At 39.4% G+C, this 18,000-nt stretch overlaps 1 protein-coding gene across 1 annotated transcript; it reads left to right on the top strand.

Moving 5' to 3' along the window:
• The first annotated feature begins 1,919 nt into the window (after positions 1 to 1,919).
• On the top strand, positions 1,920 to 16,938 carry slc17a6b (solute carrier family 17 member 6b). Its single transcript, XM_051380300.1, has 12 exons — positions 1,920 to 2,605; positions 4,165 to 4,420; positions 5,396 to 5,514; positions 7,288 to 7,402; positions 8,933 to 9,020; positions 9,129 to 9,215; positions 9,651 to 9,793; positions 9,977 to 10,126; positions 10,891 to 11,023; positions 11,373 to 11,483; positions 13,017 to 13,144; positions 13,672 to 16,938. Exons 1-12 carry the CDS (start codon positions 2,532 to 2,534, stop codon positions 14,011 to 14,013), a joined length of 1,746 nt encoding a protein of 581 aa, XP_051236260.1. The 5' UTR covers positions 1,920 to 2,531; the 3' UTR covers positions 14,014 to 16,938.
• Positions 16,939 to 18,000: the final 1,062 nt, after the last annotated feature.

Raw genomic sequence — 18,000 nt, 5'->3', positions numbered from 1 at the left:
CATTCTCCCTCTCTGTCCGTCTCAGCCACTTCCCCATGCCTCTGTTTCTCTATTAAGATGTATTGCTATTCTCCACCTGTCCACTAGATGCCCTCAGACTTTGCCCATCAGTCCTGGTCACCTTACTCCCACATCCTCCTACTCACCTGTGTCACGTTTCCCAATCATCCCCCTGCCTCTGAAACCTGTACCTGAACCCTTTAATCTACCTGCCTGCCTGCACCTTCGATTCCAGTTCACCCATGGATCCTCAGTTGCATCAGTTAGTAATAAGCTTATGTATCTGCATTTTTAATAAATCACTGAACTGTTCTTCTTTGTTGGGATTGTCTGCATTTGGGTCCTTTGGCTGCTGTCTTGTATTCACCTGACTGACAAAGTAAAGCAGGTGTGCTGTGACAGAGAAGGTAAAAAAGGGCATGGACTTCAGTCCCCCCAGTAGCTCACCTGGTACAGCTCACGCCCCATTTACTAAGTCCCTACTGCAGCAGCCTGGATTTGATTTCACCTTGTGGCCCTTTACTGCATGACCTCCCTCCCCCTGTCCTGTCTATCTCCAGCAGTCCCTATCTATTAACAGACTTAAAGATCCCATCTGGACATGTTTTAGTACATATAAAAAGACTCTACTTTGGATAATGATTAGTGTCTAGTGTTGTTTTCCACAAAAATGTTGCTGCTGTCTATTCCTTCTCTTTGTTGAATAATCTGTGAATATGTAAATATTGCTCATCATCAAATGTTTAACTACTGGACACTAGATAGACATATATGTCTCCTACTTCACTGAAAAGTCAGTTTTCAGTGTTTCCAAAACCATATGTGTAAGTAGCATACTGGACAGGGATTGGCTTCCAAACTAGTAGACACCAATCTTGCTTGCACATAAGCGTCTTAAACTTTATGTGAACACAGAGAAATCTACAGATGAATATGAAAACAGCCTTCTAGTGTGAACAATGCATATACATAATTCTGCACAGTCAAGGTTACCAGTGAAGTAACGATAAGCAACACATTTTTGAATGGAGGGTAACTTTAAGACAAAAAACTAAATATATATATATATAGGCTATATTTACATATATACATATAAAGAGAGAAAGAGTGAAGAGCAGAATTCATCACTAATCGGCTCAGAGTTATCATTCAAAGGAGAAAACGATAAGAGCAAGGTGCAGTACCATGTACGAGCACCAGATGGTGGCCAATACCAACAAATGACAAAAAAGACACTTCTCCTGTCCCTTTTGTCCTCTAACCACACATCTAAGATCTATATCTTAAACTTCGATTATTATTGTTATTTATTCATGTTTGTTTTATAACCATTACTAGTTGAAGCCTTTTAGCCATTTCGCTAAATCTGGTCTGCAAATGCTGCAGAAGGACAGTTGTTATCAGATGATATCTCCTTCAAATCTAATACCAGATATCTGAAACTAAATAAAATATAAAAGAAAAATGCTTCCTAAATTTTACTCATGCCTCTGTGGGAAGATGTGGTTGTCGGGGGGGCTGAAAATATGGGAGACACTTAAATAATTGATGGATTCCTACGTTGAGAAGAGGAGCTTGTTGGGGGGGGGGGGGAATCCACTCCTGCTCATTTGGTTTCCATAGCACCGCCCTCCAGAGAGCTGCAGCTTTCATATATAGGGTTGACTGTCCTTGTTTTAAAATAAATACTTTTTATGAATAAAAACACCAAATAGAAACATATATGTAATCGAAATACTGCTGTATTATATCTCACATCATTTAGACTGCGACGTAAGGCGAGGGATTAAACTATAAAACATTTCCTCCTCTCCAAAGCCCAATGTGTTTTTACTAAATGAATAATAATAAACATATATATTCATTAGCATGTAATATTTTGACTCTGGCCTTCATTTGAGCTCTGCAGCTGGCCAGATGTTGGACGCGGAGCTGCTGCTGTCGCTGACCTCGGTGCTGAACACGACGTCAGATGAACCTGCGCTCACCACAGGAGACACGATACAGCCTCACTCCCTCTTTGATTTATTGAAGCCACTCCAAACACCCACTTCTGCTTAACTTTGAGCTTTTATGTTTTATTTTTTCGATTTATCCCTCTCTCTCTTTCTCTCTCTCTCTCTCGCTCTCTCTCTCTCTCTCTCGCTCTCCTTTTTTTCTGTTATTGTTGCGGGACACGGGTCCACCACCGCTCTACGACGCTGGCGTTTCAATTTCACTCCTTTTTGTTTTCGTCGTGATGGCACTTGGCGCGGCTACTGTACGGCAGGCAGGAGATGAGTTGGTGGTGGATGAAGGCGCGCAGCTCGTTTGATTCCCCTTCTTTACGCGAAGGTGTTTTCGCCTCAGCGCTTTCATTGTGAAAATTAGGCTCGTTCTTTTTGGATCGTCGCCTCCCTGGACTCCCGATTTATTATAACTTCGTTTGTTGTTTTCCTTGTAGCCGCTGCAGTCGGCCATCCTGCGCCGTAACATGACGATTAAGCAGTAAAATAATACCGAGAAATAGGCCTTACATATAGAAACTGGATATGGAGTCAGTGAAGACGAGAGCCACGGCGGGGGTGAAGGAATTTACGGGGAAGGCCCTGGGTCATATGCACAGGTAAGGACAAGCATCCCCCCCCCCACACCCACACACATCTTGAGTGGCGCGTGCCAATTTCCTCGTGGTAAAGTGTGATTTTTGGCATGCTTTTAACCGGACACGAGTCACGGTGGTGTGTATGTCTGCAGGTCACCCGGAATTTTGTTTTACAACTTACAAGGATCTCTAGTCACGCCTCTAGAAGTGAGAAGAAAATTATGCAATCAAATGTGTACGTACGTATGTGTGTGTGTGTGTGTGTGTGTGTGTGTGTGTGTGTGTGTGTGTGTGTGTGTGTGGATGAAAGACAACACACACACACACACACACAGTCAGTCCATCCTGATGTAGGGCCTGCACGTGAATCTCATTAGTAGACAGGTTATGCACGACGTGCAGGCCACGCGCGACAGTCAGTGGATTCATTCATAATTTCTAAATGCATTTTTCATGTTATCTTTAAAAAAAAAAAAAAAAAAAAAAAACGCGCGTAATGATGAACGTACATTTAAAACCATCACTTTTTCAACCGATCAATATTAAGGATTTCTTTAAGACATCTGATTAGTTTCTGCATCTGTGATTGAATAGATGCAATACAGACTTCCAGCTATATTCAGATTATTCCCTTGTGAATCCATCTTTCTCATGTTTTTGGCTTAAAAATCCTTCAAATCTAAAGGATAAATCCGGTAAAAACGAATGCAAATTTACTGACGATGAGCTGAAGTTTGGTTTCAGTGAGGTTTTCAGGAAAAAAACGCGGTTGTTCTGTATTTTCTGAGGCGTACCCTATAAATAGCAGGCCTTCGATTTCACTGCAAGCCACACATTCATTGCCATTTAATTCGTTTATTTCCTATCACACTTAATTAGCCCAGTTGCTGTTAATCCATCCGCAGACACTGGGATTTAATTGTTTCGATCTTTATGATTTTTTTGCATCCTGAATTTGGACAAACAGCGTGTCGCGAGTAAATGTGACTTCCCTGGATGGAAAAAATAAAATAAATAAAGAGTTCGAGGAATACCCACAGACGTGTGTCTGGAGGCTGGAGCTGCTGCTCAGTCCCGTGAATGCTAATGAGTGTGAAAGTGAGCGGGCTGCTGCAATGCGGTACAGTCAGGGACATGATCGCCTGTTTCCAGCTCCACAGGCGAAGTTTGTTTTTGTTTTTTATTTTTTTTCTTATCATATTGTATATAACATATACACGTATTTAATTTTAAGTCGTCTGACTTGTGCCTCATAGATGTGGCAGACAGAGACTAGCCTACAGTATGGAGGCCTCAGCTTCCCTACAGCTGGTTCATTGTGGTGATTCTGCAAGACTTGCCTCCTGCATTTTCTTGACTGAAATGACAAGAAATCTCAGATATAGGCACACAAAACCTCCCCAAGCTCTCAAGTGTCCAGTCCGTAATGAACAATTCTAAGAAAAATACAAATAAAAAGGGGCCTTCTTAGAATTTTTTTTCCATTATAGGAGGGATTTTTGTTTTTTAGGAGCATCATCTCATGTGATATGTTATATGGGGGATATTTGCTAGACACTGTCCTCACCTGGCTGTTGCAGGGTGATGGAGAGGAGACAGAAAACCGGGGAGGTGATCGAGTTAACGGAGGATGGGCGGCCCCGGGAGGCCGCGGAGAAGAAACCCCCGCTGTGCGACTGCAAGTGCTGCGGTCTGCCCCGCCGGTACGTCATCGCCATCCTGAGCGGCCTGGGCTTCTGCATCTCCTTCGGTATCCGGTGTAACCTGGGCGTGGCCATCGTGGGCATGGTCAACAACAGCACCATTCACCAGAACGGCAAGATCATCATCAAAGAGGTGTGGCAACGGCGCCAAGCTCCCCTGACGTAAAAAAAAACACGTAAAGGCTTGCACGCATGCCTCGAGACACCTGGTTATTATTATAGCAAGAAAGAGACAGGAAGAAGGAGGGACATTAATTATTCCACACGAGATACACACTGTGTAAGGCCTACTGTTGTATTAGGCCATGAAATAAATTCCCAAACCCTAAATGGTCGCCAAAATCCGGTCTGATGAGCTTATTCATATTTAAGTGGATATTTTTAGGGTGAGAAATCCTTTAATATTTGCATAAAACATGCATAAATCATTAATGCGCCATAGACATGATGCTGTTTTATGTCAGATATCTTTTATACTATAGACTACTGTTTGGATGATATGGTGCAATTAAAGAAAAAGACTAAATGCATTTATATAAAGCCTGTGTATAACCTTTATTACAACAATTACCGCTAATGTTCGCCTATTTTAAAACTCCCATTTCCTAGACAGGGTGTACTTGCATAAAGGACAAATATGTGCAAAGTCAAACATCTTTAAAAATATGTCTCAATATGTGAGTTCACAATAACATAGCATATACTATAGCCTATATATATTTAGGTAAAATGTATGTATATATCTCTGTTTCTGCGTTTAGGCCAAATATTAACCAAATAATGGGATAAACTGCATCCAACAGCTCAGCTATTTGAGTTTAAACATCAGGTTCTTAGTAGCTTTTCTCTGACAGTTCAGGACAGATGAATGATTCTGGTGATCATATCAATGTCATCTAATCGAAATAAAGGCTATTACCCCCCCAGGCCTTTAATAAAGAGGCCTGGCTTTGGATCACTCCATTCAGGGAATTAATGAATACATGTCATTTCTTGAATTATTGCCTAAAAATGCTGTATTCTCCAGCAGAGGCGAATAATCAAAGTCAGTGTTTCCTCTTTTTTTTTTTTTTTTTTGACTGGTTTTGTTTTCCATGTTATACACCAGAAAGCCAAATTCAACTGGGATCCAGAGACGGTGGGACTAATTCACGGATCTTTTTTCTGGGGCTACATCGTGACACAAATCCCGGGAGGATACATATCCTCTAGGCTGGCAGCAAACAGGTAGGCGGCACTCACCATAAATACAACCCAGCCACGTTATTCTGGCAGACGAAGCATTATGATTTTTTATTCTATTTGGCCTATGAAAACAAAATGACTGCACAGTTGGCATCCTTTCCTCTCACTTCCTTTCTTTATTGTTTTTTTTAAATACGCAGGAAACGAAAACGAACAAATGGGGACTGGAAATAAATAAAGCCAAAAGCAAAAAAAATAAATAAATAAATAGCTTACTTTAAACACAGCCAAGGCCAACCAGACATAAAATTCTTGTCTGAATTATGAACCGGATGAATTCACAGTTCTAGGCTGAGTATCAGTATAAAGGCAGCAGACAGTCTTCTGCTCTGAAGTGATGCAGAGCTGCAGGGAGGCCACCGGGCTGGCGGGCCTGCAGCTCCCGGTGTCAGGGCTTTCTGCCACCTGTTAATGAGCTCCCTGGGGAGTCGGGTCTAATCTGTCGCTCTCTCAGGGCATGGAGACCAGACCCTGTCTTGTCGCCAAAGGCTTTAATTCACATGAGCACTGCCAATGCGTCACCCATTATAATAAGCTTATAGGTTATAATATACAGACACTGGGTTATGATATTAATATGCACGTTTTATTGATTGGCTGTTGGTAGGCTGTTAAATGCTCATTTAATTTAGTGCTAACACCACCATAAAGGGAAAATGCTTCCGTTTATAGCTCAACTCTAGAGGCCTAAATCCTGAGCTCGCTATGATAATAAACTTTTACGAATTTAAAAGCACAACAATTCCCCAATAATATTGATTATGACATATAACAGCCAGTGAGCCTCTCTAGTCTACCTGTTATAGTCTGATTTTAATGTAGGCCCATGTTTTTTTAATATAGCCTATAGGAGGCCTGTGTTTATGTCCCTGGCTGTCTGTTCCTCGTCCTGTTGATTGACACGCGGATGTATTTGAATCAATTGGTCTCGTGCCCAACAGTGGTCTCAACCGGATTAGGGCTTGCCCCCCCGCGTGCACATGAGAGGGGCGGGAGAACGTGACAGAAATGAGAAATAGCTCGGTGTTTATGGATGGCCTGCTGGTCCTCCCCCTGCGCCTCATTTCAGCTGCTCCCTCACGGTAAAAATAGGATGGAAAAAAATAAAAACAACTCATAATGTTCTTCCTTCCCCCCTTTCTGTTTTTTTTTTTTTTTTTTTACCTTTAAGGACAATAAATAGATAACCTAAGATGTGAGCAACTAAAGATCAATAAACCCTCTATTTGCGTCTATTTCAACGTCAAATAATAATAATAATAAAAAAACATATTTCTTGAACGGTACCGACGTGAAAAATGGTTGCTAAGCGACACGTACGCATCCGGTTGATTGGGCGTTGCTGCTTGAAATATTTAGTCCACTGACGTAAGGGCAGCGCGTGTGGGGCCGGGCCAATCAGAACCGAGGACACGGCGTTCGAACAGCGTCGACGCGTGCCCTTACCCGGTGCTCTGAATATACACAGAGGTTGTAAATGAGACTGATTTCTCAAAGGGAGATGAGGACGAGGAGACTTACAAATGGCCTTTCATTGTAAAAAATATAAATCCATTATGTTTTATGGATATTTTTAGTGCAGAGTGTAATTAAGAAAAAAAAAAGACCAGCAATATTTTACTTATATTTCAATGCGCGATGTCACAAAGCTATATTATGTTAATGACACCACATATTCAGTTCAGATGAAATAATTATGAGGGAGCTGCTATATATAAAATGCTATTATTTAAAAATACATCTCATCATTTTCAGGGTATTTGGTGCAGCCATTGTCCTGACCTCGACTCTCAACATGTTCATTCCCTCGGCAGCCCGAGTCCATTATGGGTGTGTCATTTTTGTGAGGATATTACAAGGGCTGGTGGAGGTAAGAAAACGATATGAAATTTAAAAATAAATAAATCTTTCTTGTAGTGTGTCTGATGCACTGAATGTAGTCTCACTATTAATATAACATAAAGGTTACAAATGTCTGTTTATGTGATTATGGCTATCAATAACTGGGGATTTGCAAAAATACACTATACAGTGGGGCTTCCTGCAAATTCTCCTCCACAAGAAAGCAAAGGAAAGACTGGAGAAGAAATGTGAGATGAGTTGTATTGATCCAGTCCACTACAGCTGAGTGTTTGTGGGATAGTCCAGCTCCTTTTTTTGTTTTGTTGCTGTCACACTTTGTATCCTGGAAACACAACAGCAAAGTGTTGGCAAACAGATGGATGAAAAGGAAAATGCTGATAGGCGAAAGCTTCATAGTGAAACACGACACACAGATATCTGCTTGCTGCATAGTAGTTTTTTTTTAGGCCTGGCATTGTATGAGCTTGCATATTTGTCTGGTTCCCATTCTAGTAAATCTTGGCATGTTGAGGAAATTGGTCTGTTGATTGTTGAGTGAGAAATACAGAAAGCTGATACTACAGTTCTTACTATGTACATTTTTAAAAGGATACAGTTGTTTGTAGGCATTGTTTGAACATGTAGGAGATCATTGGGAATGTCTGGATGAGGGTTCTCCGTGTTATTTCAGTTCTTTTGGACAAATGGTATCAAACACTCGTCATGATGGTAGATATTTCTTTTGTCAGTAGCCCAGCATCATATTACATGTTGCCACGCATCTTTATTGAAGACTAAATAATCATTTTGTGGAGAATGAATGGAATCAATCTAATATTTCATCCCTTAAAAACTGGAGGCACTGCACTGCTCTCCTAAGAAAGTCCATTGCAGATGGTATTTTACATCAACACAGTTTGTTCAAATTAGCTGCTGATGAACATTTAATAGCTGCAGGGCTGCTTTGCTCCATGAACAGCTCATCAAGTCCTCTTTGCTCATGGCTCTGTGCAATTTGTTCATGTTAATTACAGGGGTGAAAATGTTAATTCTTGTTAATATTATATCAGATATCTGTTGGTTCATGTTCATATCCAAAAGGGTATTCCCTCATAGATTGTTGGTACATCCTAAACCCCCAGAAATAACCATGTGAATGTGAAGCATTATAATGGCTTTATAATGTTTGAAATGGATGTGTAAAATGGGTTTTGTTTTTATTTACATGCTGATTATTTACTGGAACGACACTGTGCTGGATCCAGCTAAAATGGACGCAAACACACACTGCACACAGCCTATAATCTGGTCACTGTAGAAACCTATATATTAATTTTAACACATCGATATTTATTGATATCGGATTTAAATCATTGTGTTGGAGGGGACTAATCTCCCACTGGCTCCTGGAATGCCAAAAATTGGCCGACATTGGGGCATCAACAACCTCATTATACATTTCCACATATATACTATATATCCACTGAGTGCAATAGGCGACTAAAGAACATGGAGTTCCTGCTAACTGTTTCTTCACCATGCTGTGTGGTGTGTGTAGGGAGTGACCTACCCAGCCTGTCATGGTATCTGGAGTAAGTGGGCTCCTCCGCTGGAAAGGAGTCGTCTGGCTACAATCTCATTCTGTGGTAAATTTCTTATTTTCTCCTATTAGCATTTATAAATTGAGAATTGATGTGTTGCATATAATGTTTAAGAAGTCTGAGCTTTAACTCCCCTGTCTCGCTGCCTGTCAGGCTCTTACGCTGGTGCTGTGATAGCGATGCCTCTGGCTGGGATCTTGGTTCAGTACTCAGGCTGGTCCTCAGTCTTCTACGTCTATGGTAAGATTGATTGATGAGGGCTTACATGTTGTATATGTGTGTGTGTTTGTACAGTAGGAATGGGAGACGAGGTAAAATTCTGTGGTGAAAAATTACATGTTGAAAAATGGTTGGCTAAAGTGTTTTTAAGCTTGGTAGAAACCTTAAGAGTTTGACACTCAGAGTCCAGTGAAAGTCAAATGGATTTATCCAGGCAGACTGTGTATTGATTTCCTCCCTCCGATGTTTGGGTGTGTCAATAAATAACCCCCCATCTCTCTCTCTCTGGACTGAATACAGTTAGCTTTCCTGTCTGGGTTTTATTCTCTCAGGCATTTTGGAAAGATCAGACTGCCAAACACTCTTTGTGCACTCACTGCTGGGGTCAAAATAAGCTGCAGTATTTCATCTGTACTCATCTAACGTTCTGACATGTAATCTGTCTGTGATATGCAGGATGCGTCGGCATCTTCTGGTATATGTTCTGGATCCTTGTGTCTTATGAGAGCCCTGCTGAACATCCTACCATCACTCATGAGGAACGCTGCTACATTGAGGAAAGCATTGGAGAGAGTGCCAAGCTAATGGGTCCTTCCGAGGTGAGGGGATACCCTCCAGATAAGACAATAAATATAATTTACTCCACTCGATATCTTTGTTTTCAGTCATTTGTGTTATAAAGGCTACAGTTGCATCAACCATTTATCTTTTGTCAGAGACACTATCAAACACATCGTGTATATTTGTGTATAAAATTTAATCTTTGAGGTCATTTATTCCAGAAATACAAGACTCCCTGGAAAAAGTTCTTCACCTCTATGCCTGTCTATGCAATCATCGTGGCCAACTTCTGCAGGAGCTGGACCTTCTACCTGCTGCTGATTAGCCAGCCTGCATACTTTGAGGAAGTGTTTGGATTTGAGATAAGCAAGGTGAGCTTACAATACTAGTCAGTGGACAAGTGACAAACATGGAGCATGAATTGTGGGATCAATAAATGATGCAACGCCAGTGTTTTAGAGCGGAGCATGTGAGGCTTTGCTCTTGGAATGAATCATTATCAGAATCGATGTCACTGCAACTGGTGGGTTCGTTCTCATGAACTGATATATTACATAACTAGGCAGCATCAGTTCACAAAAGATACAACATATTTTCAAAGTGACTGCTGTCACAAATTATATGACACTGATGTTTTGTTTTGTTTTTCAGTCAAGTGGTGTTGGTTGCATGTAGAACAAATAATCATAGAATAAGTGATTCATATGGGGAAATGCAATTATAATTCTAACTGTAACATTGGGTGTAACTTTATTCCAACAATTCATCAAATTGCAATTTTAATATTGTAGGCAATATCTTAAAGCCCATAGAAACTCGCTTTTATACCTTCAGTATGTATGATATTAAATATTCATGACTAAATAAGCAACGATCCAAGTTGAAGTTCAAGAAAAACAACTTTAGTTATTATTAATTAAGAGATTAACACTTAGAAAACTCAATCATAATGCACTATACACATGGCATGTGCCACATTTTATAGATGCAAAAATGAGTAGTTGAGGGGACACTGTAGTTGTCAGTGATTATACTCACAGTATGATGTTGTATTTCATAAGAAATTAGTAACGAGTGTGCTATTTTGCCATCTCATACTGCAGCTGATTGCTTGATTTTCTGTCTGTGGTTGTAGGTTGGCATACTGTCTGCCCTGCCCCATTTGGTGATGACCATCATTGTGCCCATTGGCGGCCAGCTGGCCGACTACCTACGCAGCAACAACATTATGACAACTACCACTGTCAGGAAAATCATGAACTGTGGAGGTGAGAAGTCTGAACCGCGGATGAAATATCATTTTCCACACCTTTCTCTGCACAGCTACAAGGTGTTACTTTCACTGTGGTAGATCCATAGTGCTCACTTTTCGGTTGCTCTTCGCTGCCAGATGGATTTAAGAGCTGGTTGTGTTTATGTTTTTATAAAAATCTATTTGTTCAATACTTACACAAGTTGACTCACTGATTGTGACTGTGCATTGATTTCATATCTGTCACTTATGTAATTGGGTGCAGGCCGTGTATCATGCTTAATTCAATTGGCACTGCGATGACCAACAGCCCGTGGGCTTTGTGTGTTTCTGTGTGTGTGTGACCTGCTGTCTGTCTCTGTTAGGATTTGGCATGGAGGCCACATTGCTGCTGGTGGTAGGATATTCCCACAGCAAAGGGATGGCCATCTCCTTCCTGGTGCTGGCAGTGGGCTTCAGTGGATTTGCTATATCAGGTTAGTACAAATTAAACAATTTAAGATATAATATTACCGGATTTATTGTAGTGTGGCTTTGTAGTTTTCAGTGGAATTCCAAGGGATTTGGGGAATGCAGAGAAGGATAATTAACCATATTTGAACGGGATAAATGTGTGAATATGCAGAAAGAACCACAAAAACAGTTTTCTTAACCAGTACTTCAAAGAAAATGAACAATGACATTCAAAAGTCTAGTGAAAGGAAGAATTGGTCATGTTTGTAAAATACATTTATTTGCTTTCTTGCTGAGTGTTAGATTAGAGGATCAGTTACCCTTTCATACGTGGCTAAATATGAAGCTACAGCCAGGAGAGTGTTTTGTGAGAGACTAAATGTCCCTACTCTGAATATCACTAACTAACATGTTATGTCCTGATTGTTTAATTGACACAAAAACAAAGTGTAAAAACAACCAGCTGTGGTTTTATGGGGGGTTATTTATGGACTTCCAAGATGACAGAGCCATGCTAGCCGTTTCCCTCTGCTCCCAGTCTTAATGCTAAGCTAAGCTAATCGTCTCCTGGCAGTAGGTTCATACTCACCGTACAGATATGAGAGTGGTATTGATCTTCTCATCTAACTCTTGGCAAGAAAGAGAACAAGTGCATTTCCAAAATGTCAAACTATTCGTTTAATTTAGTGGTTGTTAGCAGCTCGTACTTCCTGCAGTAAATTTAAGCAAGTTTAACTGAAATTGAGAGATTTCTTTTTATCCCTTTTAATATAATTTAGCTAAAAGGGTAATAGTAATGAAGTTTTCTACGCTTTGTGGAAGTGGAAAACATTATATATAAACTAGATTTCCTCTGATGGTAAGATTGAATAGTCTAGGTTTGTATTTTCTGTACTTCCCTAATTCTTTACTGTAATTTTCTAACACTTTGACATGCAGTTGTGAGTGCTTAGATTATAAAATATTATAAGAAAAACATTGTTGTGTTTAAAATGACATGCAGTACACACAGTTACAAACCTCCCAGCAGTGTTATGTTTGTTGTTATTTGTTGTTGCAGATGCATGATGTAAATACCAACACTGAGCATGATGCAATATCAATATCGCATAGCGAAAGACTCAGATTTCAGATATTATTTGTAACATGAAGCCATTCAATTCAATTTTTTGTTTATGTTTAGTTACAGAGGATGCAGAGGTCGCTTACTGTGTACAAAATCAGCTTCTTGCCAGTTGTTCTTGAGCTTTCCTGGAGTGTTTAATAATTCAGTGCTAGCTATCCCGGGGGATTTGCCAGGCAGGCAGCTCACAAGGACACTTACTCATTCAGCCAGTCAGAGTGGGGGAGGAGGAGGATGTGTGGCGAGTTGCTTCCTATGTCTGCAACAAGATGGTCACCATTTGTGCAGCTTTTATCTACAGCTGTGTCCTGCTTCTGTGGCTTTTATTACTTCATACTGTCACAGTGTTTCCCTCCATGTGGCATTTAAGTCTGACTACTTTGCCTTAAAATGTTTAAAAAATATTTTAATTGTATGTTTTTCTCTCCATCAGGCTTTAATGTCAATCACCTGGATATTGCTCCACGCTATGCCAGTATCCTAATGGGCATCTCTAATGGTGTGGGTACCCTGTCTGGGATGGTGTGCCCACTGATTGTTGGTACTATGACAAAGAACAAGGTAAGAGCTTTGTTCTCTGGGCACCAAACATTACAGTAACAAAGATCCTCTCATTTCATGAGTCTTAAAGGAGAGCATGGCAACATTTTAAGTCCCCCTAATTGATATTTATAAGCAGTAAACATTTAATAAATGCACAATTCAGAATTAAGGCTGCACAGGGTCACAATTACAAAGATAATGTTATTTTTTTTTTAAACTGAACAATTTCTTAAAACAACTGGCTACTTACATACATAACATAGTATGTATTGTAAATCATGCAATACCGGTACTTCCAGCGCCGAATTTCACCCACTAGTGAATACTTCTATGTTGATGGTATTGAAGAAACATGTAACTCATTTTCTGTTTTTGTGTAACAATGTCTTGTTAGTTAGGATCTAATTATTGTTCATTCCTTCATATTCTTCATTAGTTTTAGGTGTTTCTGTGGGATTTGTTGACAGTAAGAAAAATGTCCTGGCATTTCCTTTAAGGGGTTAAAAACAACTTTTTGTTTTCCTTCCCTCTTTCTTCCTCTTCAGACTCGAGAGGAGTGGCAGTCTGTGTTCCTGATCGCCTCCATGGTGCATTATGGAGGTGTGATCTTCTATGGGCTCTTTGCATCGGGAGAAAAACAGCCATGGGCTGACCCAGAACTGACCAGCGAGGAGAAGTGTGGCTTCATTGACGAGGATGAGTTGGCAGAGGAGACGGGCGACATCACTCAAAATTATGGTGCCTTAGGAGGTCCGGCTAAGTCTTATGGTGCAACCACACAGGTGAACGGAGGCTGGGCTTCAGGCTGGGAGAAGACGGAGGAGTATGTCCAGGAAGAAGCACAGGGAGCAGGCTATGGATACAGGCAGGATGAGGGATACTCCTAGACCAAACACACATCACAGAAACATGAGTAGACTTATTTTCCTGAGTGTGCATCAGTTAAGTCATAAAAAATATCAAACAACAAATGAGAAACAAGAAAAAGTACAATCCATTGTTGTATTGTTTGCACAAATCCTAAAAATAAATCTAAAAAAGTGTCAACTTAATGTAACTATTACGAAAATGTATAAAAAATTTAAAGATATTCGATTAATAGAGGTGTAACTCATATCAAATTGGCAGTCTGTAAATGTCTTATTATGCATATTGATAATAGATATATTTATTTGGAGTGCAATTGTGTATAAATGTGAACATTTTCATCCCATCAGCTGAGGCTTCCTGACTACACTGAAGCCTGTAGGGTTACATAGAAGCTGCCCATCAGAATCGACCCCCTATTTATCAAAGTTACAGTACAATGTCCTACAAGCCAGCCATTACAGTGTATAGATGTCAATGCACAGCATTGTAAACAGAAACTAGACACTCTGTTGATATAGATTGTACTGTATCTCTCCTGAATGCACTCAGAGTAGTGTGTCCTTTTAATGCACAATATGATGACTTTTGTTCTCTTGTCACCGGCTTCTGTGTGTGTAAAAGTTCTTCACATGTTAAGTGACCTGGTGTTGAGATTTGACGAGTGATATATTGACTTGTGGTGACTGTTTGGTTACACTTGCATAAAAGGTAAAAATGTCAGTCAAATGTTTGCTACACGTGATCCATTTTGTAACTCAGTACCTCGTTTAATTTTAGCCTTTGCAAGCCGTCACATCTTAGCAGTGTAGTGCAGGACTCAAGTCATTTTCATTATTATAATCACCATTACTGAAAGTCTAGTTGTACCAATGCTTTGCTGAAAGATCTGTCTTAAATAAAACATATATCTATGACAGAGATAACTAGAGAGTAAATATGTAGCAGAGTTTATAGATTCAATTTAGACATTGTTAGATCAAGAGATTAATGGTTGTTCACAACCTTATAGGATTTGTGCAATGTAAAGACTTGACTGAAATTACAGAATAGCCTAAATCAGTATGAGAGTCTTACTCTATTAGAGCAGCAAACCTAATAATTAATGAGGGGGGGGATATCAAAGAGATGAGAGAGTAAATTCTCTAAAACATAAGATATTTATGACATAAAGTAAACAACAATCAAAATTTTTATGTATTATTTATTAAGAGTTTTAACACTCAAAACATTCATCTGCTTCATCCTGACTGTGTGAGCGTGATTTGATCAGCCAACAGTGGTTTGACCAACAGTTACCAAACAACTGTCATCAGATTCTGATTCCAGTGTTGCTAAGCTCTGATTGGTGCATAGAAATAAGTAATATCCCCTTTTTGTAGCTGAGCCCCACTCACTTAAAAACAGCGACAAGAAAAATAAAAATACAAGAATCTGTTGTGTCAAATAATCAAAACGGTTCTAACTTTCGCTGAAATTTGAGTATTCATGTGTCATCCCATCAGAATCTTATTGAGAAAATATGTTTTCAGAGAGTTTAAATGTCAAAAGACATTATAGAGGTTGTAGTGAACATTCCTGAACAAGTATTTGGATGTTTACGTATATCTATACTTTGCATAAAGCTCACCAAAACAGGAGATTTCTCTTTACAGTTATAGAGACAATATAGCAGCAGGGCAATCACAAAGGTGGCAATTTGGATAAACTGCCAATAGTCCATTTCCATTACAGAATGGAGGTGCGATTAGACGTTTTATGAATTAATGCATAATGTAATGACCTGTCTTTTCCTACAGAAGCCTGGTAATGAAAAGTGTTTTAGGCTCCTGAATAGAAAGAATGAGCAAACACAAACAAGCCTCCAGCATCTGTTTTGTCCTCATGTCCTCATGTGCACTTACACTGACAAGGTCTGAAGGGAGGCAATTTTGTTTAATTTGTCACTTGTCTGTGGAGACCTTAAGTCAGCACTTCACAATATAGATGTGTGTGGATGTGTATTTATGCATGGAACAACGTGAAATTTGTAGTATGTCTTTTTTGTTTTTTGTTTCCTTTTTTTTCAGAACTTATTTGTCTTTGTCTCAGAAACTGTTACTGATGCTTCAATTTCTTTGCACAATTAACCAAAAGTGAAGAGCAGAGCTGGGATTTAGCTGGAACTCAAACATTTTTAAAGGAGAACAGACCATTAGCAGCAAGGTTCCAGCATATGGACCCCCAAGTGTGCAGGTGGCACCAAACATTACTCAGTGTACAAAGCAATAAATCCATAGTAACAGTTCTGGTCAAAAGTCATGAACAGTCATTATGTAACTGTTTTTATGCATTTGTTTAAAAGTCGTGTTTTTTGTGATAACAAATGTAGAAAATAAACACTTGTAAAGAAAAAAATATAGAAATATATGTATGAAAATATAGTAATAGAGTCCAGCACAAACGTCTTTGAACACAAGAAAGTGCAAGGAGTTTGTGACGGGGCTGCTCACCAGATGAGAATGATAAAACGAGCTCTGTCTGAGAAGCAGACGCTCATCTTCTTCATGTTTCTGTTTTTGTTTTGATGTGGTCCACATGGACTGTGTGCTGTTGTTTCTTCCCTCTCCCTCTCTCTGTCTCTCTTTCCTCAGTTTTTTGTTTGATAAATGTTCTTCATTCAGTGGCTGGACCCCCGTAACCACATGTACCTCCTTCTTTCCCCTTACAAACATGATTTCATTGTTACAATATTCATTGACATTATGGATAAAACCTAAACAGGCGATTCTACATTTTCAAAAATGACAAATGTGCAACCTGAAGTAGTTAAAAGTTTCCTGTTTTGTGCCTCTGAAGTTACAGTGTGATTCTATGGCTTCTGTTGCTGTGTAAATTTAGAGGTTTGTTGATGTCAAAATGAAATACTCTATATCCTTTTTTGATAAAAAAAAAAAGCAAACAAATCTGTGTTTGTCCGAGTATTTGTAAAGGAGAACAAATAGTGAAACAAATCAGACGGCGTGGAGGGAATAACATAAAAAACAACTTCTACTTGACCGTTACTACACTTTCTACTTAATCCTATAGGGGCATTTGACTTTATTATGTTTTGCATCTTTAAGGGGGGCAAGAAAAGACCACTCCAGCACAAAAGAACAGCTCACACTCATATAAAGAAAATTAGAGTATTTTTACAATGGAGATTAATAACACTGTTAGATGACCAGTGCCTTCTGCCACTTTTTTAACACAAGTTAACACAAATGCACAGCATCCATGACAATGGGTGGGATTCACACCAGTCAAACCCAGAGAACTAGTGGAGATAATCTGTATTAAGTTTTTGTAAATGTTTTATTTTATGTTGATAGACGGCAGAAGCGTCTGACTAGCTTTAGTCACTTGGTGTACCTGTTGGAATGGAGTTAATTGACACTATAGGGAAATGTTGGAAGCACCATGAAACTATTGCATGCTGAAGAAGGAATAGCCAAAACGTTCACAATGAAAATGAATAAAAGTAACAACTGATTTGTGTGTTACTTTTAGGAGGTTTAATTTAACCACTATAACCTTCATGTTCACATAAATGCCTTGTTTCCCATTATAGGTGTCTATATTACATGATTGAGGTTCAGATAAATAAACTGTGTTTTGGGGTAAACATGATTTAATAAGGTACCTCATGGCCTAAGGACATATTTTGTTAGATCTTTGTTGCAGTATGTGATTGGTTAATTTACTGTTATAGACTGTGTATGTCAGACGAACTCACAACATACCATGTAGATTTTTCTGCATCATCTGTCTCACTGCTTGCTAATCAAGACACAATAATATGAACATACATAGTAGGTTTACTGATGTTGAATGAATGATCAATTAAACAAAATCCAGTTTACTTAAAGAAAAAAGAAGCATGGGATCAGTCGGTAATACAGTCGGGTTTTCAGTGAGTTTTAGCTGTTCCACCAAGGCCACAGGAAGTGCACAGTTAATGGCTGCCCTCCTTCCCCTGTTGGTGA

Source organism: Dicentrarchus labrax, unplaced genomic scaffold (assembly GCF_905237075.1).
Source record: "Dicentrarchus labrax unplaced genomic scaffold, dlabrax2021, whole genome shotgun sequence".
Classification (NCBI taxonomy): Eukaryota; Metazoa; Chordata; class Actinopteri; family Moronidae; genus Dicentrarchus; species Dicentrarchus labrax.
This window is presented reverse-complemented; position numbering and strand designations above follow the sequence as displayed.